The sequence below is a fragment of the Periplaneta americana genome, chromosome 6, assembly GCF_040183065.1.
Source record: "Periplaneta americana isolate PAMFEO1 chromosome 6, P.americana_PAMFEO1_priV1, whole genome shotgun sequence".
NCBI lineage: Eukaryota > Metazoa > Arthropoda > Insecta > Blattodea > Blattidae > Periplaneta > Periplaneta americana.
Window position 1 is genome coordinate 142,764,239 of NC_091122.1, and position 27,994 is coordinate 142,792,232.

Here is a 27,994-nt window from a genome sequence, read left to right on the forward strand (position 1 = left end):
CACGTCAAAACTCCTAGTTGTGTTCATATTGCCAAAGGAACGAGAAAACCGAGATTGAATGATTCGCTCAGTATAAGCTTGGGAAAAGGAGCACACACAAAGGTTTGGAAAAGGGTGGGGAAAAATATGTGTCTGAACAAAGCAAGATGAGCTAAGAGTAGGAAAAACTTGTAGCTCGACAAAGTAAGAGATGTATTAAGGGTGGGGAAAAACTCATGACAGTACAAAGCAAGAGACATGCTGAAGGGCAGCTCTCAGAGGTTTCGTAAAGGTGGGAATACCTGTGGCTGAACAAAGCAAGGCAACGCACACAAAGGGTTTCGTAATAATGGAAAAGCAAAAAAATGCTTCGAACATGCAACCAATAATGCATGTCATCAATTGCCCTCTCCTTTTTTGTTAACTTGGTGCATGGGTCTCAAAAAAGCAAGTTACAATGCTGATTAGTGCCACAGCAATACGAAAATAACAATCAAGATACGATAGAATTTTCATTTTCTCAATTTACGTTTGCTTTGTTGCTTTACTAGCTTTTCAGGAGGTTTTGGCCCCCATTGCAATTCATGTAATTTGGAATCTCAGAATGAGAACTCGCACATATGTACACTCTCAGGACAAGAACACACACATTAACATCGTCACACAGAGCACATCAGTTTGATCACTATTTATGAATATATGCACAATGGTTTGCATCTCATCATGGTTCATCGTCAGCTTTGTCAAGTCAACATCTGCTGGGATGTGACAGCGTTGCTCATTACAGTGTCTATTCTCGACACGATGGTGGTATACTACATTTTATATCATGGAGTGCAGTTTCATAAAAAGGACTCTGCCGACAGACCTACTGCCCCCTACTAATTGGTTTTCATAAATAAATGTCTTCCTTACTGTGACGGAAATCTTGTCTTCTCCTGTTAGTAACGAATCACAACCCTCGTTCAGAAGAATTGACAGGCTCCCGTCAAATACACGTGGAGACAGAGTTGCCACATCTTTTTCGAGTTCCAAGAATCCCGTCAGTCTCACTGTCTCATTTCGAGGGTCACCAGGATTGTGGCAACTGTGCAATGTTGGGACGAGGGGACAGGATGGAATTGTCAGAGGTGTTTGTGTAGGAAGTCATAAATCTGTAAGTGGGTGTTCAAAGGAGCCACCGAACTGCACTCCATGAAATAAAATGGAGTATACCCACAAACATTCCGGTCGAAGTCCTGTCCTCTGTATCAACTCAGGTCCCTTGTAATCTGGTGGCAAGTATTTATCGGGCCCAGGTCATCTGTCGTGGCTTCCTCTTGGTGGTCACTCAGCTCATCAGATGCTAGAATGAGATCTATTTTGTTGTAAACTTTGCTCTGCATATGCTGCCTGTGGCAGAGAGTGCACCACTGGGCTCGGTCATGCTGGTTGAGTCTACATGCAACAATCCTCTTCATCACAGATGAAAGTCAGCCCTGTTCTGCAGAAGTGGTGACAGGAGTGATTAGTAGCTGGTTATTGGCAGAACAGCAGTGCATGGTTTTATTTTCGTCTCTTTCTGTAAAGTTTCGAACCGTGGTACTGCTGTAACCAAATCTGATTTCTCCTCGGAAGGACTCTATCTGCAGTGATGTCTTGTAGCCATGGAGGACTTAAGATTGCTTCCGCACTAAGATCAGGTGTGACGAAAAATTGCATGGATCTGGTTGCATCATCATTATAGTAATGCAAAAGCAGGATTAGGCTGTGTTTTAAAGCCAGATAGTATCACTTTGACCGGTTTTTATGTCATTATTGAAGATGGTTCCAAAGGCCAGAGATTTCACTTTTTATCACATGAGCGATTGTCCATAATAGTATATTTATTACATACACGAATCAAGTTAGATGTCTTGCTTGTAAAAGATATCGTAGAATACAATGCAGAAAATGAAGGTTCGTATTCATTTGGATGTATAATAAATTATTTTGTTTATGTGTGTCTTTTGAATGATAACTGAAAAAATAAACTATACTAGAAACAGTTGATTACACAATAAAGAACTAAATTATTATGAAACTTGTAAAATGTATGAGAAAGAGTGAGATGTCTTCATGAAACCAACTATATATATTTATTTATATAGTCGTATATACTAAAAAATTATGCATTATAACTCTCTTGGGATAAAATTAACATTTTGACATACCAGTACACGTTACTTAAAATTGTATTTAAAATGCTATTTGAAGATGATATATAATTAAAGATGTTGTTAACTAATGCTGAGTTCTTGGCTATAAAACCATTAACTCTTTTACTCTCCAAAATTTCTCACCCACATTGGGTTTAGAGAAAAAGACTGGACATCACTGAAGCATATTTATTTTTTTCATTTTTTTGCATTTAGCCCATAGTTCTGGAGTTGGAACATAGGTACCCCCTAGCAGAGTATAAAGAAGTGTAAATTATTATAAAAGTATATTTTTTTGCATTATTACGAGTAGTTACACAACACAGAACTGCACACATTGTATTCTTCACCTGACGTAATTAGGAACATTAAATCCAGACGTTTGAGATGGGCAGGACATGTAGCACGTATGGGCGAATCCAGAAATGCATATAGAGTGTTAGTTGGGAGGCCGGAGGGAAAAAGACCTTTAGGGAGGTCGAGACGTAAATGGGAAGATAATATTAAAATGGATTTAAGGGAGGTGGGATATGATGATAGAGAATGGATTAATCTTGCTCAGGATAGGGACCAATGGCGTGCTTATGTGAGGGCGGCAATGAACCTCCGGGTTCCTTAAAAGCCAGTAAGTAAGTAAGTATTACGAGTAGTGTATACCGTAGTTAAGATTTTTCTGAAGTCCAAATTCATAATGTACAGTATATAATTTTTAAATCATTCCATCGTTCACATATTTAATTTATTATTTGATTATTCATTCATTCATTCATTCATTCATAGTTTTCTGGCCAAGGACAGATCTTTCACTGCAAATCTAGCATTCTCAAATTGTTCCTCTTTCCCGCCTTTCTCTTAGTCTCTGCATATGATCCATACATTTTAATGCTATCATCTGATATCTTCTTCTGCCCCGAACTTTTCACCTATTCACCAGTCCTTCTAGTTTATCCGTCATTAGGCAGCTTCTTCTTAGCCAATGACCCAGCTAATTTTGTTTTCTCTTCATGATCAGTTTCAGCATTATTCTTTCTTCACCCACTCTTTCTATAACACTTCATTTCTTATTCTGTCTGTCCATTTCATATGCTCCATTCTTCTCCATATCCACATTTTAAATACTTCTATTCGCTTTTCTTCACTTCGTCGTAATGTCCATGTTTCTGCCCCATACAATGCCACACTTCACACAAAGCACTTCACTAGTGTTATCCTTAGTTCGTTTTCAAGATCCGCAGATGATGCTCCTTTTTCTTTTAAAAGCTTCCTATGTCATTGCTATCCTTCTTTTGACTTCTTGGCAGCACCTCAAGTTCTTACTTGCAGGATACATCTCAAGTATTTAAAGCTGTTCACTTGTTCTACTACCGGTGCCTCATTTCGAATTCGCATATTTACCTTCTTTATTTTTCTTCCGACAACCATGGTCTTCGTCTTGTTTGCATTTATCTTCATCCCGTCTCCTCTTTTGCTAACAGTGCCATATCTTGAGTAAATCCTGCGCATTTATTCTCCTTTCTCCTACTATTATTTGATTTCTTAGAACGAAAATTGAGATTAGTAGTTTTATGTTCATTTTCCAGGACACTCATGTTGAACAAGAAATAATTTTCGAAAATAAAATGTAATGTTTAATGTACCGGTAAACAGAATCACTTGACATGCTGCCTGTTATTTTTTATTTAAATACACTGATATACAGGAACAGAGGCCAAGGGTGTTCGAGAATAAGGTGCTTAGGAAAATATTTAGGGCTAAGAAGGATGAAGTTACAGGAGAATGGATAAAGTTACACAACATAGAACTGCTCGCATTGTATTCTTCATGTGACATAATTAGAAATATTAAATCCAGACGTTTGAGATGGACAGGGCATGTAGCTATGGGCGAATCCAAAAATGCATATAGAGTGTTAGTTGGGAGACCAGAGGGGAAAAACACCTTTGAGGAGGCCTAACGTAGATGGAAGGATAATATAAAAATGGATTTGAGGGAGGTGGGATATGGTAGTAGAGACTGGATTAATCTTGCTCAGAATAGGAACCGTGGGCGGAAATGAATCTCTGGGTTCCTTAAAAGCCATTTGTAAGTAAGATATAAGTTAAGTTACGGGAATAAAGTTTCAACATTCAAGGCGTGATAAAATGTTAAATACTGGTACCCTTTCTCTGCTAATTTCGAGAAAAATTACAATGACAGCTACTAATAATAAACATAAAATGTTACAAGGAAAAGTGCTAGTGCACAATAATAAAGTATCGAAAAAAAACACTATTTTTACACAATCCAATATTCAGAATCAAATTAAACTGATGCAAATAAAGAGATTTTTAAATTCATAATAATAATCACAAACTATTAACCTTATGAGTACCTGAAAGCATGTGTAATTCGTGAACAATTATATCATGTTTCATAATATTATTTCTGTCTGTATTTGGATAATTAATATTACAAAAATAATTCCTGAAGAAAAATATGAATAGGACGTCAACGTTTTCTTAATATTAAAATCATTACTTGAAGAAACTCCTGGAGATAGGAAAGAAAAAATAATTGTTATTGGAAAAGTTCTAACACTTTTACTCTTAATTAAAATGTTGGAATTTCACTAACATCTGTTGGTAATTATTTACCAATCGTGTATGTAAATTTGATATTACCTAACATGAGAATGATAACTGACAGTTGCATTGCTGAATTGATCATTATACCAAACAGACGTTAATTTTGTAACATGACAAATTCAAAATAGTATTCTTCTTTACTTCTGTATAGGAAAAAAGAAAATGAAGTCTCTAATGGTGCTTTGTCTGTTAATGATATGGTATATCGCAAGATAAAGTGAATGATTAAGATCACTTTGTCGTGGTTCTAGTCCACTGTGTATATAAGGTGCTCTGTACCATCAGTGTGGAGGTATGCTGTATCATAGAATAAACTTCTGGTATTGGGACGACAAGGTATTACAATAATGATGATAATATTACTACTTCTAGGCTTTCTGGGCACAAACCAACCAACTCTTACTTCTAAAGTAACTTTTTGAAATGAACTCTATTGCTCACATTTGATTATATTTGATTTCGTTTCCATTTTCTACATTGCTAAAAATCCTGATCAAAGGAAAAGTAATTGTAGTAATGATAATGAAATAATAAGATTCTTCGTATGTTTTTTTTTTCCATTTTATACTGTCAACACTCACTCTGCCAAAAGAAATGGAGAAAAGATACAATAGTAATAATAAATATTTTGAAAAAATTTAATTACATAAATATGTTAATTATCTGTGTCCTATTCCTTCCATTTCCCATCCTACTCCATTCACTAACTTAGGAGGTGGTGGTGTTGTTATTATTACTATTATTATCATCATCATCATTATCATCATCAAGAACATTATTATTGTTAATAATATTACCAACCTTATATATGTAGAGAAGCCTCATTATTCCTCCCCCCCTCTCATTGCCACCAGGTTGTTAATTGTCAGCAGAGTTACACTGATGATTATGAAGTGTCAGGAGAGATTTTAAACCTAAGCCTAACCTAATTTTCAGTCCTTGGCCGAACACAAGAACTTTCCCCTTTTAAGGAAAAATTCCTGTTTTCTAACGGGGAATCGAATTTGGGACCTCATGAACTGTAGTCAGAAGCTCCGACCACTAACCCATATTTTAATAAAGAAATAGAAATAGAAGTAGAGTGTTTAATATAATTATTTTTATGGAATTTTCTGTCAATGTCAAAATGTTAAAATTACAAATTTAAAAATAGAATGACAAAATAATTGATCAACTAAAATTACCAGTAGGCCTACAACTCTCTTTTGTACCAGTTGCAATTATGTTAATTTTGGTGCCAATTTTTTTTCAACATTGTTCCTTATGATGATTGCAATTAACTGCACATAGACTGAAATTATACAAAATAGTTGAACATAACCAAGATTACAATGAACTGCATGTAAACTGATCATTATACAAAATAACTTGCAATAACGACAGTTACTTAGAACTATACATACAGTAGCGTGCAAATTAATCCGAACACGACATATTTTTACATTTTCTGTCATTGTTGGCCTCACAGCTGCTCATACCGCTTTAATTGACATCTGTAGTACGTGTAATTCCATTGTTGAAGGTCTGTCATTATTTTTTTATAATATGTGACATTTTGCCTGTCGTTTTGTACTTATAAGCATTTCATTTGTGTTGAAGACTTAATACTGCAATCCTGTGTACATTCTGTCGTCTTCACAAATGGATACAACTCCACGAAAACGGTCTAAAATTATAACATTAGCAGAGCATTCTTCTATGACACAGAGGCAAATTGCTGCAGAATGTCACATCGGTTTGGCTACTGTTAATTTGATCATAAAACGATACAGGGAGACTGGATCCATCACACCCCAGAAAAAAGGAAACTGTGGCCGGAAAAGGAAGACTTCACCTGCAGATGATCGTTTAATTGTCAGGAAAAGTAAATTAAATCCTAGACTAACTGCTGTCGACTTAACCCGCGAGTTAATGGCTACCACTGGGGCGAATATTCATGTCACAACAGTGCGGCGTAGGCTTTTGGAAGCTGGACGAAGGGCTCGTAAGCCTATTAAGAAGCAACTGCTAACCCCTGTTATGTGCAAAAAACAACACTGGACAGTGAATGACTGGAAGAATGTACTTTTTTCCGATGAGTCTCATTTCGAGGTCCACAGCCACCGTGTTTCTTACATACGGAAAGGATCCGAAAAAGTAACAGCAGCTCATCTTCAACAAGCACCCAAATACCCCCCTAAAGTAATGTTTTGGGGTTGTTTTACACATGAAGGGCCTGGAGCATTAATACCTATCAAGGGAATGATGAATTCTGACAAATATATTCACTTACTGGAAACCAGAATTGTACCCCAGCTGCAAAAATCATTTCCGGATGTCAGAGGTGTGTTCCAACAAGACCTGGCACCATGCCATACGTCTCGAAAACTACAGAATTCTTCAACAAGAAGAATATTCAGGTACTCCCCTGGCCAGGCAACTCACCCGACATCAACCCAATTGAGAACTTGTGGTCAATTTGCAAAAGAAGAATGCAAAAAATGGATTGTTCCACAAAGGAGAAGATGATTTCTGCCCTCATTGGTGTATGGTTTCGCGATGAAGAAATGAAGAATATTTGTGGGAAATTAGTGGAATCCATGCCAAATCGTCTCAGAGCTGTTATTAGGAACAAGGGAGGCCACATAGATTGCTGAAGTATGTCTTAGATCCTTTTTTTATCCCGTTTGAGTGTTTTTGCATAAGTAATTATGTTGTTCGGATTAATTTGCACGCTACTGTAGACTGAAACCATAAAATGTAACTGAGAATAACAACGGTCACAATAAACTATTATGTAGACTTCAGTTATATAAAATAACTGAAAATAACAATAATGATAACTTATTGCAAGTAGACTTGTAGGTCTGTAGTCCCGTCGCTCTTATTTCCGGCAGCCAATCACGTTGCAGGTCAGCTACATTTAAACATGTGCGTCTTGTGATTCGCTGATGATGACGTTATGCATTTCCTAAGGCTCGATAAATACTTAATATAATCGCCCGCCATTTTGGCTCTTTCGTTGGCATTCGCAGAAAGCACACGAGGACATTATTTGCCACTCAATTATTTGCTGAATTACAATGTTTAACGGTGTGGCAAATAGATTGCTCGTCTGGTAGCTCGGCAACGAAAGAACAAAAATGGGCGAACGATACTACCTATCTAGACTTTATAGAGCATTCACTTCCTAAGACATAAGCAAAGAGGAGGAGTCACGCCGCGAATAACAGTGTCGCGACTATAGTACAAATTTTAACACTCTCACATGGGTTAGTAAGTAACTTACATAATATATTATATACATATTACAGTAGGCCTATAATAAAATCAATAAACCAGAAAGGAAATGGTATCTTGTGACAATTTTTAAGGCACTTGTTGTGACACTATTAGGTTGGTAAATTGAGAAAATTAATAAAAACATTTTGCTTTCCTGTATCCTCTTTGCTTTTCCACTTCTTTCAAGAACTGCTCTCGTACTTTTTACTTAAATTAAAAAATTTATGTTGTAATATCAGTTTAAGTTCCAGCAACAGACTATGATTTTATATGATTATTTTTCACAGCTGGTTGATGATGTCAGTGTTCTGTAATAATTGTATTTAAAGATTAGTACTTAGAAGATATATTTCGTGGATACATTGGTCGAAACTATTTTACATAGCTCAAAAAAGAATAAAAATCAAACTAGTGTTTTGCTTCCTAAATATGAGATTGGAGTAGATACAGTATAAAACTAATCAGTCGTAAATATTATTACACAAGTTACATAAGCTATGACAACATTAATATCTAGAATATTATGAAAACGTTATGAAATTTGATATATATCCGACAAAAAAAAAAGTTAAAAAATTTAAAAATATTACGTAGTATATCAATATTACATTTTACATTCACGCTTTAATAAGCAACTCAGGAGAAGATAGTTTAAGTGTTTAATTATATTGCTCTTGCAAAAGAATGTTGCTTGAGAGAGTTATGCTTTTGTGTTTTTTCGCCTTATATAAATTTTTTGATGAGGTTTTTATGAACAAAATTGAACAATTTACATAATTATATTGTTGGGAATAACTCATTGTTTATATTTCTCCATGGAAATAGAATATCTTTATCAAATGGAAATTTACAAGTAGCATTTTGGTAATCATTGAAATTTCCAGGTGTAATGAACTGTATCATGTATTGTAATTGATAATTTATGCTCGTCAGTTATATCACGACCTCGCCTCAGGCATGTGCATTGCGTGCTATGCTTAGGACATGTTTGATATGGAGTGCTGTCTCTCGGTAATATTCTGCACATTGAAAAAGTTGCGTTGAATTCAGCGAGTTTGTTAAAATCCCGTAAATTACAGTAATTCATACAAACAGTGTGAGTTTATCATGTGAACATGTGAAACGTATTTTTCATTTGCATGTTATAGTTCGTGTTTCAGAAATTACCTGTTTATATCGGAAAAAAAAATAGAATTCTTCTGTATTTTTCAAGCTTGTATACAAAAATAACTTCGTCTGCGACTTACATTAAAATGATTATTGCAAATCTTGTGGACATACATAGATTCACCCACAATTCACGCATTGGTACTGCAAGTATCATGTTCTTGATGTATCTAATGTGTTGTAAAAACTCCAAGTTACTCTCATGTGAATTTAACCAAAAGGAATACAGTAGATTCACAGTACGTTATTATTAGACATAGTCGTAAAACAATTTTGTGAGAAGTAATACATTGTTAGTTATCTATACGTCTCGAGTTGAAGCATATATGTACACACACGCACACACACACGTGTTTATTAACAAATTATGCAAATTAAACGTTCACTTGCAAAATTTGACCGTTTATAATTCTGTATGTGTATACTGCATATTATATTAACTCATAAATTATTACTTTTTCGTATAGTGTCATCTCAAGTTGAGTAGACATACACTAGTGGTCAAAATTTAACCGAAGGTTATTGCTGTAGAATCTTTAGAGTACCGTATCAGTATTATAAATATTCATAATTTAATTATGTATGTCACTATTGTATTGATTAAGGATGGTTGAGTGGAAGAGAAGGTCTTATGGATTTAACTCTGCCAGCGAAAATAAAACATTCTACATATAGTGTAAGATAATAAATGATCGAAAGAATTTTAGTTTGCCTTTGAAATGTGCAGAAATTTGATCCAAATGAATGTAACTTTCGTTTTGCAAAGGAATTTTACAGTGTTACATTTGTTGAGATCAAATTTCTGAACATTTAAAAGACAAAACTAAAATTCTTTCAATCATTTATTATCATAATACACAGCTCTCTTAAATTGACTGAACATACTGGGAATTAAATCAATGACTTTCCCAAACCATGCTATGAAATATTTAATATAAAACAATTTTTCGCTCATAAAGAACCAAAACAAGCAAAATTGTATTTAAATTTTTTATTTGGAATATTTCAGAGAATAACCCCCTAAAATTAATGATAATATTTACGGTTCATCCTGTATATTTTTTTTCATTTTCGGTTTTTTACGACGCTGTATCAACAGCTAGGTTATTTAGCATCTGAATGAAATGAAGGTGATAATGCCGGTGAAATGAGTCCGGGGTCCAGCACCGAAAGTTACCCAGCATTTGCTCGTATTGGGTTGAGGGAAAACCCCGGAAAAAACCTCAACCAGGTAACTTGCCCCAACCGGGATTCGAACCCGGGCCACCTGGTTTCGCGGCCAGACGCGTTGACCGTTACTCCACAGGTGTGGACTCATCCTGTATGACATCAAGGGTTGGCCTAAACTGACAAAAGTATTTTTCCAACATTTCCTGCTATAAGGGGACTGGCTGCATTATCGCAGATAATAGTATGGCGTAAGAGTCTTTGATATTCAAGGTGAATACTAAATGCCGTCTTCAAAGACTGGAGTGTGATATGTAGAGGATATTGTGGCGATGAAATTCAAGATGGGAACCATCATGATATGGTGAATAGTTAGGAGATATTAGAGGCAATATTCAAAAGTCAAATGGGGTAATAGTTACTTTTGATCCATAGAATGTAGTAATTGGAATTAAATGTCAAGAACACAACAACGATGTGATGTGTGCGACATGTACCTGTCCCTGAAATGGTCGGATTTCTTGGCTTGTGAAGAAAATATCTGTGACTGGTTTGTTTTAAAGATTGTACTGTGAGTTCTCTGTGCAATGTCCCAGTTCAAACTGGTTACAATACATATCTGTTTTAAATTGTGAAGTAAGGTAAGCACGTGATATTTACATTGTGTAGATCAAGAAGGTGCCAGTTTTCAAATTGTGCTGTGCGACCCACTCGTTGTCTAGCATCGAACTAAATCATAGCAAACCTACATGTGCGATGCTTGGAGTGATAAAATTGCAATTTTGAAGTGCGGGATGTTTGACGAGGACATGTGGGAGTCGGCCTCAGCTTAAACCCGTGCATGCAGAAGCTTTTCCCATGGAAATAATAATTGTACTATTACACATTTGGGAAAAATTGCAAGATAGAGTATTAGTTTATATCTTACTTATACATGTTTTGATAAGGTTTATTATGCCCTGGTCTTCGAAGACAGCATTTAATATTCACTCTGTATATCTATGACATCGAATGTTCCCCTAAACTGATAATAGTTGATCCTGGAAGGCCCTGGAAAATTCAGGAATTCTGTCAAAATCGACTCTGTAGAGAATTTCTTAAATACATTAAGAAATAGTGGCCCCTGTGACAATTCTAACACTCAATACATCATATCTTATGAGGACGTTTATACCATTCCCTGTTCACTCCCACCCCACAAGTTCTTTGAATGGCAAATTACCAACTTTCTACGCAGTGGCAATGACTGCGTTATTGTCTGGTTGCTGTGAGTGACTTACAACTCGTTCTGTACTATTATATTTAACTTACATAACGTCGTTGTTATCCATTGGTTACTTGTTACTCTGCAAGATGATGATTTTTATAAATGGAGAAAAATGTGGATCAATGTATATTACATGCAAATCACGTCTCATCATCATCATCACTGAATTGTCTGTAGTTTTAATTAATGGCTGCGTTCAGCTGGGACAGCGCTGAAATAGCGACAGCACTGAACGCCTTGCTGGCTGACAGCGCTGAAATAGCAGGCGCCATTTTTCGTAACAAAATTTTTTTCGCTGCAAGCCTGCTGCTAGCCAGCGAAAGTGGAGGGGGTAGGCAACAACCAATGGTATATATTCCGGAGTAGACGGAACAATAGCAGTTCATCCTGCCTAAGGTTTTTCCGTGGTTTTCCTAAGGCGCTAAGACAAATGTCGGGATGAGCCCTAAAAGAAATGGGCCACGGACCTATATGCCCTTCCCCATATATACTCCACCTTTATTATAAATTATGTATGCCCTAGTTCAGATAATATTAATAGTCTATTAAACATACGAGGTCACTCAATAAGTCGCAAATTGAAAGGACAGAGACCTCTCAAATTGCAGCTTAGATTTCACGGCGCTTCTTCCGACGGCCTTCACCTGTTTGTCATCGAACAACAGATGACGGCGTCTTGCCATCCTAACGGCAAACACCAGCCAACTCCTCCTCGCCCCGTTCCGTGATCAATTGATCAATCTCAGCCCCCCTCGCGTATGTGGTACCTAAGAGGTTACGTCCAATTTCGGCTTCCCCTTCAAAATTTTCTAGAGCTCCTTCAGGGGAGCAGCGTAACCCGGAGTGAGACTAGTGGCCAACAGGCTTGGAGCTCACATATTTAGTTTTGTACAGCCCCCAACCCCTTGCAAGGACGCGTTTTGCGTACCTTTTAAATTTTCCTCCCAATTCTCCTTCGATTTTTCGATTTTTTTCGAACAATAGCAGTGTGTTTCTTTGTAAACACAGCGGACATTTTGCAATGGTCGTTCAGGATCTCACAGCTGCTGTAACTCAGCAAAAATGAATAGCTGAATAAGCACTGTCCCGGCTGAACGCAGCCAATGATGTGCTGCTGTTTTTCTTTAAAAACTAAATTCAGTACATCTCACTTGATGATATGTGTCTGAGGAACAACAATAAATTGTTTGTGTGCATTTGAATTCTGGTTAATGAAATATGTTACTAGTCAGCCATATATGCAATGGAGGGGGAAAGGAACTGGCCACCCTACCTCATTATCTCCTGGCTTAGTTGCCTCATGAGTGATGCCTTATTGGTGTCACTTATGAGGTTCCAACCAGTCTTTGGACAGTTGACTGAACAGCAACAAAAATTTCTCTCGTGATCTGAAAGCATAATGGTCCTTGCTCAGATCTGACGTGGCAAACTGTGTTAGATATCATGTTACTGCACTCATTGTCATTGATATGCATTGCTGTGTTCGAAACGCAGGCAATATTAATGGAGTTTCACGTTGCTACTTCCTTTTTACTTCTATACTGCTTGTATTAATACTGTACTGATTCAAATTACAATATCCACAGGCAAGATGTCAATGCAAAAAAAGTTCCTGCCAGAGTCTGCATGTTCCATAAAAGAGTGCAACCATGGCTTGGTCTATTGTGTAATTTCCTGTATTATAATACTTATAACTACTTGATACACCAGCGAAATATCCATTGGACACCATTAATCTGCAAAATACACAAACAAGAGAAATTTGAACATTTTAGATATTCAACTATAAACAATAGTGGGTAAGTAAAAATCTCGAAAAAGCTGTTCTTTATGTGATATTTTCTTCTACTGCAAATAATAAAAAATTTAAACTTTAGCTGTTTAAATGATGTAACAATATCAGTCAGTCTGTGCAGAAAAAAAGAGAATAAAATATTTAACTGTTTGGATTCACAGTTGGGTGACATGGTGTTAATGGTGCTATAGACTTCTTCCCATTTCATTTCAAAATTTAAAGCTTAGTTTAAAATATTTTTATAGTCTATAGGACCCACAAAGTTTTCAATTTTTTCTTGTACTGCAGATGCTTCTGCACCCTTTTGATGGTTTATCTATCACATGCTATGTTTTTATTATCTTTCCGTTAATTCTTATGATGTCAGTACCCCATATACCGTATTTTCTCGAATACCCGGCACACTTTTCTTTCCGAAATATACAATTAAAAAATACGGGTGCGCGGCTTATTCGAAATGGAGTTGGCAACATTGCCCGATTTTCCTTCCGTGGAACTCCGCGATGGTAGTGCATGCCATTATCTTCCCGCGCGGGTATTTCAATTGTTAACATTGTTAAATGGCGTCTGGATTAGCAGTACATGTGTCAGAATCAAGTTCAAGCACAGTATAGAGAACTGTGGTTCAAGTGTGATCGTGTATAGTTTGTGCGTCTTATATTTTCAACTAGCCATACCTGTGCGCTCCGCTGCACCCGTTAGAAATAAATATAAAGTAATTACATAATTAAAATAGGACATTTGATCCAGGGAACATTCGTGTTTGATAGAAGGATAAATTGTTTAATATGTTACTTAATTTAAATTGCACCCAAATAATTAAAATGCGATCATTTTGGTCCAGAGACACTCATTTGGTGCAATGACAATTCCTTTAACATGTTTCTAATTTTTATTACATGCAACCATAGTTTAATGAAGATTGACATCATTTAGATTTAATGTGTATATTTTATTTTACTTGTTATAGATTTCCATTGAATTATGGTAATAACTTAATTTTAACACTTGTTTTCTACGTATTCAGTAAATGGGGCTTGGCCCACTATGGTTCTGAACCCTTCAAATAACTTAAATTATATTATATAATATTACATATTATATTATATTATATTATATTATATTATATTATATTATATTATATTATATTATATTTTAATTTTAATTTTAAAACTCATTTATCTCATTAAATATCAGTCCTATCAAAATTTTTTAAGGAATAAAACTTATCGCAAATTATTTTTAAAGAAACTTTTGTTATGTAACATTTTTCACAAAAATCAATAATAAGCGAGATATTTCGATTTATTTAATTCAGGTCCCCTTATAACCCCCCTTTTAAATAATGTATTGTGAATGCCATATAGCCTAAAATCTAAGTTACAACGAACTTAATTTATATTCCAATTTTCATCGAAATCCGTTCAGCCATTATCGCGTGAAAAGGTAACAAACATACAGACAGACAGACAGACATACAAACAAAAATTTCAAAAAAGCGATTTTCGGTTTCAGGGTAGTTAATTATATATGTTAGGACCAATTATTTCTGGAAAATCGAAAATTACCAGAAAAATTTCGGCTACAGATTTATTATTAGTATAGATGAATCCGTGATGCATTGGACACACACATTGTTGAAAAGAGTTTCAGAAAGTGTAATATCTACAGTACAATCAACTGGATGGAACAGAGGACAATTGTGTATGGAAAAGTGAGAGTGAAGACGACGACGATGATGACAAAAACAGCGCAGAATAAAGTTAATAGCAATGACAGGTATTTATTATAAATATTATAACAAACCACGTAGTATCACATAAAATTGAGATAGGTAATTGACTGTTGCATGCTATTAATGTTTTAGGATATCGTGTAAACTGCCGATAAGCAAAACAGCTGACATGCGTGCAGTGCATGTGCATAAGATGGGTTTGAAATACGTCCTGTTACAAGATAAGATGTATTGTTAATTGAAGTATTTTGTTGAAAGTTTTATTTTTGTAACTTGTTTGTTTTATATTATTGTTATTATTATTGTTATTGTTATTATTATTATTATTATTATTATTATTATTATTATGCCTTTAAAAAGTGAGGTGCGCCGTTTATTTGAGGGCGCGGGGTATTCGAGAAAATACGGTATTTCTTACTACAACTACCGGTATTTATTTATTGGTCGCATTTTATATTCGACTTATGAAATCTTGATTAACGCGTAGCCTCTTTTTGTTTTACCTGTTATTTCTGTTGTATTTACATTTCAACTGTTTCTATTATTTTCTTTAATGTTATTAGTATCAGACTTCCTTACATGTACGTAGGCCTATTGTCTTAAAGAACACATATTATCTGCCTTCTATGTTAGCTTATGCATAACTTCTTAAAAAAAAAAACTTTTTTTTTTAGTTTACTTATACACGCTTTAACATACTGTATGTGGTCATATCGCGTGTCTTAAATATTTTGTTAGTCATTATAAACTTCATTACTTCTGATTGAGATTCTGGCTGATATGCAGATCTATTGGCAGACAGTACAGTACATCTCACTTGACGATAAATGTGTAGAGTACAATTCTTTGTATACATCCTAAGTCTGATTAGTGAAATATGTTACTAGTTAGCGAAGAGGGAGAAAGGAACTGGCCACCCTATTCCATTATCTTCTGGCTTAGTTGTCTCATGAGTAATGCCTTATTGATGACACGAGGTTCCAACCTGTCTTCGGATAGTTGACTAAACAACATATAGGCCTACTTAATTTTATATATAATCAAAAGATGTTAGCTACTTGTGTTTCTAAATGATTAGATAACTTGTTTGTTCATAGATGTTTATTTCGAGTTCTATATTTATATATAATTGCTGTTATTCCAAAACCTCGTAAATCTAATTACTACTGAAAGCGAGGTTTCGAGCTTAAAGCGTTGCAAAATATGGTTCCTTAATGGTTTACGAACAATTATAAAAGAATGAACAATACATTCCCGTAAATGACAAAATAAAAAACCACGTATAATGAAATGATAGCGTCGACCTGGTTGGCGAGTTGGTATAGCGCTGGCCTTCTATGCACAAGGTTACGGTTTCGATCCCGGGCCAGGTCGATGGCATTTAAGTGTGCTTAAATGCGATAGGCTCATGTCAGTAGATTTACTGGCATGTAAAAGAACTCCTGTGGGACAAAATTCCGGCACATCCGGCGACGCTGATATAATCTCTGCAGTTGCGAGCGTCGTTAAATAAAACATAACATTAACATTGAAATGATAGCATGTCCGTTAATACAAAAGTAATGTATAGTTAATGTTTGGATCCACACGAGTTATTGATGCTTTATTCTCTTAACACCAAATCTGGTAAATTATCATTGCGAGGTTTTAGTAATCATAGTATTTTGTGAAGGCACCTGCTTACGCTCCATTACCATTCTTGTTCTTACTGAAAAATGTTGTTTGAGTTACAAGATTTTTTAATAACAGCGCCCCAATAACTTTGATCTTGTTAAAAATAAACAATAAAGATAAATAACATATCAAGAAATTATTCTTTCTCTTTAATTCATTTATGAAGAAAATTAAGTTTTGAAGAACTATGTTCGAAAATATTCATGACTATTCCTAAAGCATAGTTAAAACGTGGTTGATCATCTCATGTTGTAATATGTAACCTATGTGTTTTTACTTTGTTCCATTAAGGATTAACGCAAAATTTGAACAGCGTGCCAACGTATATACTTCGCAACAAGAAGAGTTACTGATGAACCCTACTTCAAAGATAGCCATAATCACAGGAGCTTCTACAAGTATTGGTTATGCCGTCGCACGTGAACTTGTGAGTGCAGGTGTAACGCGTGTTGTCTTGTGTGATTCAAATTACAATGAAGGCCGCTGTGTTGTGCAGAAGCTGTGCTCTGAATTTGGAAGTGGCGCAGCATTATTTTTCAGTGGGGATGCGAGTGATCCAAAAACATATGTTCATCTCTTTGAAGAAACTATTGCACGTTTTCAGAAGGTTTGTTTTATTTGCATAACATTGTTTATTAAAAGTAATATATTTTATAATTGTTTATTTAACTGATGTAATATTTGATTCAAATAACTATCACATACAACTTATTATCTGTGATTGAGGCTCTGGCTGATAAGTACATCTATTATCTATTCTATTTTTAATATTCTTTTTTGTAGTTTTTTTTAATAAATGAAAAAATTTACATTCCATTTCTTTTTTTCAAACAAAAAACTCGAAAAAATATTATTTCATTATTTATTTATTTATTTCTTCATAAAATTAAAAATATAAAATCTCATTTATTTATTTATTTTGTAAATAATAATAATAATAATAATAATAATAATAATAATAATAATAATAATGTTCTCCAACCAGGAGATCAACCGTGAAAGGAATGTGCTTACTATTGCGTCATCTATTCGAGCGAAGTAGATAGATAATATTATCGTTATAACGTCAGTTTAAACACCATGCGCTCTCCTGCATTTATTTCCTGTATGGAGAGATTAAAAGACCAGGAGATTAACAGTGATCTTATTTTGTAACTAGGGTAGTATAAACATGTGTGTATCAATGTTATTGTTTGTGCTGTGAGAGCGAGCCAATAGATATACGAGTACCCACGTGTGTGACCTTATGACATCTTATGACATCAACATTCATTCACGGCATTACCCCGCTGCCTTTCATCCCGCAGAGACTTTCTCGTGGTTGGAGCACAGTAATTTATTTTTATTATCAGACAGTATATCTCGCTTCACGATGTGTGTTAGAGGAAGAACAATTGTCTGTGTACATCTTAAGTCTAATTAATGAAATATAATACTAGTCAGCGATATATGCAATAGAAGGGCAAAGGAACTGGCCACCCTACCCCATTATCTCCTGGCTTAGTTATCTTATGAGTGATGACGTATTGATGTCACTTGTGAAATTCCATTCTGTCTTCTGACAGTTGACTAAACAACAATATAACTTACGTGTAGTGATTCGTACTAACGATATGTAGGCTATATGGATATAAGTTAAGTGTATAAATCTATCTTTATTCCTAGACAATATAGGATAACAAGTAGCCTAAATATAATTTATAATGTAAAATAGAGTAAACTTGTATATAAATTCGGAAAAGAAGACTAGAAAAAACTCATTCAAATGTGAAATAAATTTTAACTTATTGTTATGGAGGGAGGGTGGGAGCGGGGGAATACATAACTAAGACTATGGAAAAGAGAAGATGCAAACTTTTAGAGGTTAAGATGTAAATTTCTCATATAAATCAGATTTAAATATTGAATTCCATACTGAAAAAAATATATACAGTATTACATGTGTAAACTCCCTTACACATAATGAAATCTTACATGTGAAAAGTTGCCTCTCTTTTCTATAGAACAATGCCAGTGAAATATAAAAACTTTCAATTTTAACACATTTAATTACTGTACTAAAATATCAATACAAAATATAAATATAAACAATGCATTAATAATTCGAGTATTATCCAATGTACAAGATTGTCATCGAAGGATTAAGGCCACAAAGCCTATTCCAATGCGCAACGTTTTATCGATTTGTTCAGGGGTAATTTTGGGCACTACAAATGAAATTTTTACATAGGCAGAGTAATTCTCCCCCGCACAACCCTTCACATTAGGAGGAACTTGGATGTTGTTTTGGGGTATATTTCCCAACAGGGATTTGTTTTTCCACGCCTATAGACTTCTTCCTACATTAGGTTTTCTGTTAAAGCCTTTCTTCCTCTAAGTAAGTAACCATTTACATAGGGTAGGTTTTTTTTATCTACTCTACCCTTTCAGGTTACTACACTCGCCAGGTAAAGGGAACTCGCGTGTAAAGACTCGCTTTACACCCTGAAGTAGGAAAATAGAACTTTCCAAGGAGAGGTCTTATCCACAAGTAGATATAAAAGTATCAAAATACGCATTCGGTTTCTTGAATGCTCCTAATTAACTAAATAAAAATAGTACACTTACAATTGTTTCTTATTCAATCAGAAGATTAGTGGTTATTTTTCTATAATACTGTGCACTAGTAGAAAAATAGTTATTTATGTAACAAGTGGATAATCTTGATGATTATGACATGAGTGAATATTTGTCACACGAACGATAGCATCTTAGTATTATAAATTGTAGGAAATAAATTATGAAAGAAATTCGAGATCCATAGCTGACAAGAGTCTTCATATGTTCGTATCGATTAGTTGCGTCTGGCATTCACACGAATAAAGAGAAATGGATGACCTTGCAGGTTATGTTACAAATGTTTCTTTATTTTGTTAATATAGTTTCTTTGAATCACAGAACTATTTTATGTGATATTACAAAAGTGATACAAAATTATTAAAGATTGGAAATAAATGATACGTTACTTTCTGTCCTGCATTTCATTTCTTGTTACTTTGCGCGAGAGAGCAAGCGTTCCGGTATTACGTCATAGCGAATATGTTATTGCTTTTATTGGCACGCGTGCTGTAATAAGCAGATTACGAACGATATTGGACGTAGTAACTACCTGTTTGTAATACTAGAATGGCATAAACATTTATTAGCATGTGTTTTTAACAGTCATGAAAATAAGAAGTATCGGAATATACGGTCTGAATAAAATGAATGTATGATTTTTGCGAATATCTCTTTAAACGTATTGAAATAGAAGTTTTTATCAAAATTCTGTTACTCGAGCTATTTAATTCTGAATATAAGTAAATGTGCTACTCACATACACTTCGAAAATAACTGTCAGTTAGTAGGCCTATGCAGCTACTCACTTACCGCAATGTAATTGTAATATATAGGTATGAACTTTATAAGTACAAGCTGGTAACTCGTTTAAAAACAGGTTCCATTCTTATTAATTTTTGTAACATTTTCATAATGTTCGACCATAAGGAAAATGCAATTTTCGGTATAGGCCTACTTTGTGCTTGCGTTAGTGTTGTACTGTAGTGCTTGAATGCTGGTACCTGAAGAATTTTTTACTGTTTACTATTGACAGTGATGGTAATAAGTAAGGTTCGGAAAAAGTATTCCTGTCAGGATTGGCATCTTTGGTCCGTGCGTTTTGTTTACAAACATTAACTAGTTGTCGCGTGTCCCCCAACCGACAGCACTGACGACGTATATTCAGTTCCAATCGGCTGTATTGTCCATTCACTGATGATTTTGCTAGGGGATGGGGAGCGCTCTTCCCAGCAGATAGAGCTAGTGGAAGGGAGTAGTGTTTACTTAATCTGAAACAAGTCAAGGCCTTATCCTATAGACTATAGAGCATACCTGCACAAACAGCGCTCAACGAGCGCGCGCGTTCCTTCGGAGCGGGAGAGCTGTGTTTTCCGCTCGCCGAAATGGAGAGGAAGATACGTCAGAATGACATAGACTTGCTATAGGTAGAGGAGGGGGAAACGACCACTCAGCTACCTAGTGGAGTGCAGTGTATAGGCCTATTCTCAGTAACGGTTTCACGTTGCTTACCTACTGATACAGTACAGTATGGAGGAATCTAAAAGACGGAACATAACATTTAACGATTTACAGCTCGAACTTATTGATCTTCAATGTGACCTAAGGGCTAAAGATCGTTTGAATAATACTACTAGCCTGGTTGAGTTTTACAAGACTAAACATTAGCAATAATATCCACGACTACACAGGCTGGCTGTGAAAATGATTGCTATGTTTGGCTCAACATTTATATTTGTGAACAACTGTTTTCTATAATCAACTTTAATAAAGGCAGACAGATCTGTAACGGATGTTTCATTACGATCAATAGGCTACCGTCAACCGGGGTTACTTTACACACTTTTTTTGCTTATTCGTTAAAATAATTGAAGATTATCAAGTTAGATACACAAATTAATTTTTATATGAATGTTCCTGGTTAATTTGAGTAAATTTGAAAATCTAGTGGTTGTACATATGCATTATGACACACTTGTAAATAAATAATCACGTGTGTAAAGATGCCCCGTTTACGGGGTTACTTTACACACATATTTACTTTGCCTTATAATCGAGTTTCTGTTCAATATGGTCCAACATTGCACTGTTTCAAGTACTGGGATTGGAAAGGTAAAATATTTTTGAACAATATGATGTGTTTCGCAATTTATTAGTCCACTACAGTTAGCACAGTGGGAACAAAATATATTGGTAAATTCCTGAAAATGAAATATTTTATATAAAAGTAAAGAAATGTAATAACAGTACAATAAATGGTTATATGCTGTTCATGAATGTGCTGCTACATTGTCATTTTCCTGGGGAAGTGCTGTAGGAAGTCTTTTCAGAACCTGGTGACGGTCCAACGGTTGAGGGATAGCGTCATGCTAACCACATGACTATACTGCTACCTACTAGTTGCAGTAAACGATTCAACTGGCATTGATCCTTCAGAGCTGACGTGCCACGGATTATTTAAAATAATAATAATGATAATAATAATCTACAAGTAACGACCTTGTCTGTTTGACGGGAATCGATCCTACCACCATTAATAGTGACATTATACATCATATTAAAAAGAGTTTTTATTTTTAATTAGTGTCCATAAACACTTCACATCTGTGTAAAGTTGCCCCGTTCAGAGGTACATTAGGTTATCATTCTTGTTTTCCCTCTCGCAACGAAAAACTGGTCAGGCAGTCATTTCCCGCGTCCGAAAGCTTCATAATTTCATACAATACTAGTCACAATTGAATGTATGAACGGAACTGTTCAGTACAACACAAAGTTTTTACACATAGAAAAAAGAATAAAAATACTTGCCTCGTGAAATTCACCAGCAACAATGGTGTATAACAGCTTTAATAATGGCACACACTTCAGACTACTACACACATGTGCTGTTGTCACACAGAATCAGTTCCACGGAGTTGCTATACATTATCTCTAATGTGCTGCCATCTAAACATTTTTTCAAGAAATGTGTAAAGTTACCCCCCTTGTGTAAAGTATACCCGGTTGACGGTACTGCTCCTTTCAGCTGCCAACAGCATAAAACCTCGTTTTGATGTACTGATAAATACAAATATAACAAAATGATATTGTACATTTAAGTAGCTATAGCATTTCTATTATTTCTGTAAAATAAATATTAATTAATTAATAATAGTCCAAGATAGTTTTGCAAACATTTAACGGGAATTCATTTCATGAACACTCGTAATAGTACTTCCTTTTGTGTATATTTTGTACGAGATCACCCCTTCTTCCAGTCCACCCTTATACAGAGCGCAGCTAATATCTGCATTCCGCTCATGAGCTGTGAGCCGTCTCGGAGAGCGCAAACCTTGTGCAGGCCTGCTATAGATCTATACAGCCTATCCTGATACAGTTACTTTATCCGAACCTTAGTATTAAGTAATAACATGTCTTGCATAAAATTAGTAATGTTCGTGTTAATTTCAATTATGTAATCCTGATTTGTTCATATCATAAAATTACAGGTAGACATTCTGTTCAACAATACAGACATCTTTCATGACGGATCATGGATACAAGAAGTCAAGTCTGTTGTACGTGGCACACTATTGGCACAACGATACATGAACAAGAAACGTAATAAGGACTTGCGAGGCAGTGTTGTGATAAACAGTGCTAATGTTTTTGCACTGGACACGATCCCAGAAATGCCTGCATTCTGTTCACCTATGCATGCTGTAATTGGGTTTTCCCGGAGCTTGGGCGATACTCTGCACTATAATTGTGCAGGTGTTCGTGTTATAGCACTATGTCCCGGTCTTACAAAAGGACATGAGTTCTATGCTAGCCTGACTCAGCAGCTGCAAAACCACTGGCATTCGGAGTTGAAGAGATTATGTTCCACACTTCCTGTACAGGATGCTGCTGCTGTTGGTATGATTCTGTTGAACCTATGATTGTATACTCTTTCCTTACTAATTCTGATTGAATATATGTTAGTGACATAAAGCTAAGCCTTATCCCAGCATCCATTTACTAGTGGATAGTCAATCTTGCAAACAACTTAGAATAGCGGTCATCTGCACAGTGCACCCTCGGGCTAGCGTCTCTTACCCGCGGATAAGAGACTGCACTATGGTGCATCCGTGGCTGCTGGCGGGTATGCTCTCTCCCTCTTTCTGCTGCACGACGGGGCATATTAGGATGCACTGCTTACCCGTTACTCATTTCGGCGAGTGCTGACTTATCCATATTATGCAAATGGGGTATAAATAATTGTAGTGAGATTCATTCATTTAGTGTTCTGCCCAAGAGCAGGTCTTTCACTGCAAACTCAGCTTTCTCTAATCTTTCCTTTTCTGCCTTTCTTTTCGTTTCCTCATATAATCCATATATCTTAATGTCATTTATGATCTCATATCTTCTACCCCGAACTCTTCTCCCGTTCACCATTCCTTCCAGTGCATCCTTCAGTAGGCAGTTTCTTCTCAGCCAGTGGCCCAACCAATTCCTTTTCCTCTTCCTGATCAGTTTCAGTATCATTCTTTCTTCACCCACTCTTTCCAACATAGCTTTATTTCTTATTCTGCATGTCCTCTTCACACGTTCCAATCTTCTCCATATCCACATTTCAAATGCTTCTATTCGCTTCTCTTCACTTCGTCGTAATTTCCATGTTTCTGTCCCATACAATGCCACACTCCATACAAAGCACTTCACTAGTCTCTTTCTTAGTTCATTTTCCAGAGGTCCGCAGATGCTCCTTTTTCTATTAAAAGCTTCCTTGGCCATTGCTATCCTCCTTTTGACTTCCTGGCAGCAGCTCATGTTACTGCTTATAGTACATCCCAAGTATTTGAAGCTATCCACTTGCTCTACTGCCTCATTTAGAATTCTTCTGTATTTTTCTTCCTATGACCATGCTCTTCGTTTTATTTCCATTTATTTTCATTCCATACTGCTCACAGCTGTCATTTAGCTCCAGTAGCATGCACTTTATTCTTCTTCCAACTATTATTTCTCCTGCCATGTTCTGAAAACAGTTCTTATTAGATTATAATTAAATTCAGAAATCTACTTCACGCAAATAAATTCAGCATAATACCCAAGTTGAGTAAAATATTAATCGAATTTTGCCTGCCGCTGCCGTGCCTTTTAGGCAACTTCTCTGTCTTGCCTTCGTGGCGGATAGTATATGTTCTCAGGCGCATATGACTCTGTGCCTACTTAGCATACGGCCTGTGTTTTCGAGTACAAATATGTCGGAGTGGTAAGATAACACTTAAAAAGCAGCGAGTGAATATACAATTTTATTACACTAATACAATTAGTTTAGTCCGTCTACACTTATCAAATTAAAAAACAATGAATTATGTTACTGATTAAAAATATATGTTGAGACAAGCACATTCGCCTTACGACATCTTTTAACGAAATATTTTACGTTTTTAATGCATTTGCCATAAGTTTTAATGTGTTATGCATTTTCCAGTAATTGCTATAGTTTTGATCATAAATGTCTTTCTGCTTTATGTCCCAGATATGTTGTGATGTGTTCAAGGTCATGTTAATGAGAGACCTGAAGATGCCGTAAGGCGAAAGTGCTTGTCTCAATATATATTTTTAATTAATGATATAATTAATTATTTTTTAATTTGATAAGTTTAGACGAATTATCAAATTAATTGTATTAATGTAGTACAAGTGACTTACCTGAAAATCACTTTTTTTTATTTTACTTGGTTATTTAACGACGCTGTATCAACTATGAGGTTATTTAGCGTAGTTGGATTTGGTGATAGCGAGATGATATTTGGCGAGATGAGGCCGAGGATTCGCCAAAGATTACCTGACATTTGCCTTACGGTTGGGGAAAACCTCGGGAAAAACCCAGACAGGTAATCAGCCCAAGCGAGAATCGAACTCGCGCCCGAGCGCAACTCCGGATCGGCAGGCAAGTGTCTTAACCGACCGAGCTACGCCGGTGGCTCGAAAATAACAATGTCCATAAAAAAATAAATAAAATTTTATGTTAAACTGGTTAGACATTATAATAACAGTTATTAAGAAAGTACGATTTTTTATGTGTATTAAACAAATTTAATGATTTATTATTTTATAATGATACACCTTTAATAAACAGCTCGTTTATAGCGGCATTTAGCAACAGTGCAAATTCTTTAAAAATTCATGTCCTACGTACATCGAACAGAGATTGTCATTGGGAGGAATTCGCAGGTAGCCGGTAATGCTATCAGTGAGAAATACTGTTTTCAGTTTGATATGACAAAAGCATTTTATGGGTCAAGAACTGGAATTCTAAAAAAAAATGAGGATGGAGTAGGGTAACACTTTTTCTGCCATGTCAAAAGCCCTTTACAAACAATAGTAGTCCCAGGCATTCAGTTCAAACTGTAACTTCAGACATTCAGTTCGCAAACAGGTGTTACATACAGTACAATGGAGCAAGGAGGAAAAAAAAATAAAAGTTTTAAGTAATTGATTAACTAGTGGACTTACTCGTGTTAATTATGTAAGTCTGTGAGGCTTACAACGGTTTCGGTGCATCATCACACCATCTTCAGAGCCTACTAGATCTCGGCGTCATCTCGAACTTCTCTGCCTGTTATGTGGGTGCGTTTGATTGTTGAAAGGAGTTGAATAGTGGAGTCAAATAGTGTGTGTGTACTGAAATTGATCTGTGTGTTGAGAATTTGATCAGGGTGTGTTTTAGTGTGTTTGTATATTTCGTATTGTTAAAAAATGTTATGTTTTATATAACGACGCTCGCAACTGCAGAGGTTATATCAGCGTCGCCGGATGTGCCGGAATTTTGTCCCGCAGGAGTTCTTTTACATGCCAGTAAATCTACTGACATGAGCCTGTCGCATTTAAGCACACTTAAATGCCATCGACCTGGCCCGGGATCGAACCCGCAACCTTGGGCATAGAAGGCTAGCGCTATACCAACTTGCCAACCAGGTCGACTATATTTCGTATTGTTCTAGTGTGTTGAGTTTTTGGTTCTTGGGTTGTATGTGTAGGATTTCCATGTCCGAATTTATGTCAAACGCACCCACATAACAGTCAGAGAAGTTCGAGATGACGCCGAGATCTAGTAGGCTCTGAAGATGGTGTGATGATGCACCGAAACAGCTGTAAGCCGCACAGACTTACATAATCAACACGAGTAAGTCCACTAGTTAATGAATTACTTATATTCAAGTGTTAAAAGTAGTTTACGCAAGATTTAAAAGTTTTAAATGTGAAAGATAAAGTTAATGTTATAAAACAAATCGAGAGTGGTAAAAAGAAAGATGATGTCTGTCCATGAATTTAATTCGGTTAAGGAAGAATTGAGATTGGTTGATTGATTGATTTGATATAACTTTTTGCAAAGCAGAAGCAGAAAAATATTACAGATGTCTTGAAAACCTATGTTCTTAGTTATGAGTATTATATGTATTTTAATTACTTTACAGTCTAGTACTTGACTCTGTATTTCACTATTTTCTGCAGTCCAGTCCAGTACAGTATTTTTACGTTATGGTGCTTCTATCACCTACAAGCAACTCCCAAACTACCATTGGTTGTCGGGTCCATATGGCCTAGCTGGAGGATTGCCAGACAACTCCACCAACCATATCACCTCTTCAGCACTTAGGGGACACTTAGGCATACTACAACAGAACAGCCTGCTAAAATGGCATTTTCTCTATTTTTATGGGTGAAACGAGCGTTGAGCGACTTCCGCCGATTTTGGAATAGACACCGACGCACTTGAACTGCCAACATAGAAAACAAAAAATCACACTCAATCCCTTTCACCTTCATCTTGACGGGATAATAAAAGCCTAAACTAACCTAACCTAACCTAAGTGCGTCGGTGTCTATTCCAAAATCGGCGGAAGTCGCTCAACGCTCGTTTAACCTTTTTATGAAATACCAGTAGTTACACCGTTGTAACTCGGTCCCTAGAGCCTCGTTTATTAAAAACAGGTTGCACCACAGGAAAGTGAGGATGGGATTTGAGTAGGAGAGGTTATGGAATGCATTTCACTGTTACTTGCAACCCAGACTAATAATGTACAAATGTTCCAGGACAGGCAGTAGTTCATCTTGTGCGTTATGCACCATCAGGTTCAGTTTGGGTGGTGGAAAACTCCCAGCTCTTGCAAGCTGAAATACCTGATTATACTGCATTCAAGATCGACGACACTACTGAGTCAACCACTACCGGTACTCCTGTTCGAATACAAAAGACACGCCGAAATCCTTCTTCCTACACACGCCTTTCCAAGCTACATGTCTACAGGGTGAAAGGGGAAAAAAATCAGTGACCTATATTTTGTCACTATTAAAACAAATCCAATATATATTTTGTGATTTACTGTCTTACCAATTGAACATTTTTGTCCACTGTTCAATGTTTTGTTGTATGAAAGTGTATAAATACTTGAATTGTTTATTTATAGTAATAAAAATTAGTAATATAGTACTATTCAGATGGTTTGCACTAATTTACCGTTGACTGAACATGAAATGTTAGCATCATATCCCAAAGCTATGCAGTTAACACTGAGAAGAAAG

At 35.8% G+C, this 27,994-nt stretch overlaps 1 protein-coding gene across 1 annotated transcript; it reads left to right on the plus strand.

Moving 5' to 3' along the window:
• The first annotated feature begins 13,234 nt into the window (after positions 1-13,234).
• LOC138701871 (15-hydroxyprostaglandin dehydrogenase [NAD(+)]-like) lies at positions 13,235-27,883 on the plus strand. The gene is made up of 4 exons (XM_069829204.1): positions 13,235-13,441; positions 17,138-17,453; positions 22,930-23,338; positions 27,506-27,883. The coding sequence occupies exons 1-4, from the start codon at positions 13,269-13,271 to the stop codon at positions 27,742-27,744; spliced, it is 1,137 nt and encodes a 378-aa protein (XP_069685305.1). The 5' UTR covers positions 13,235-13,268; the 3' UTR covers positions 27,745-27,883.
• Positions 27,884-27,994: the final 111 nt, after the last annotated feature.

Bases quoted from the DNA above. Each gene is read 5' to 3' on its own strand.
- LOC138701871 (XM_069829204.1), top strand. From the start codon at position 13,269: ATGTTCCATAAAAGAGTGCAACCATGGCTTGGTCTATTGTGTAATTTC. The intron at 13,442-17,137 runs GTAAGTAAAAAT...TGTTCCATTAAG, and splicing joins TCAACTATAAACAATAGTGG to GATTAACGCAAAATTTGAAC. The intron at 17,454-22,929 runs GTTTGTTTTATT...ATAAAATTACAG, and splicing joins CTATTGCACGTTTTCAGAAG to GTAGACATTCTGTTCAACAA.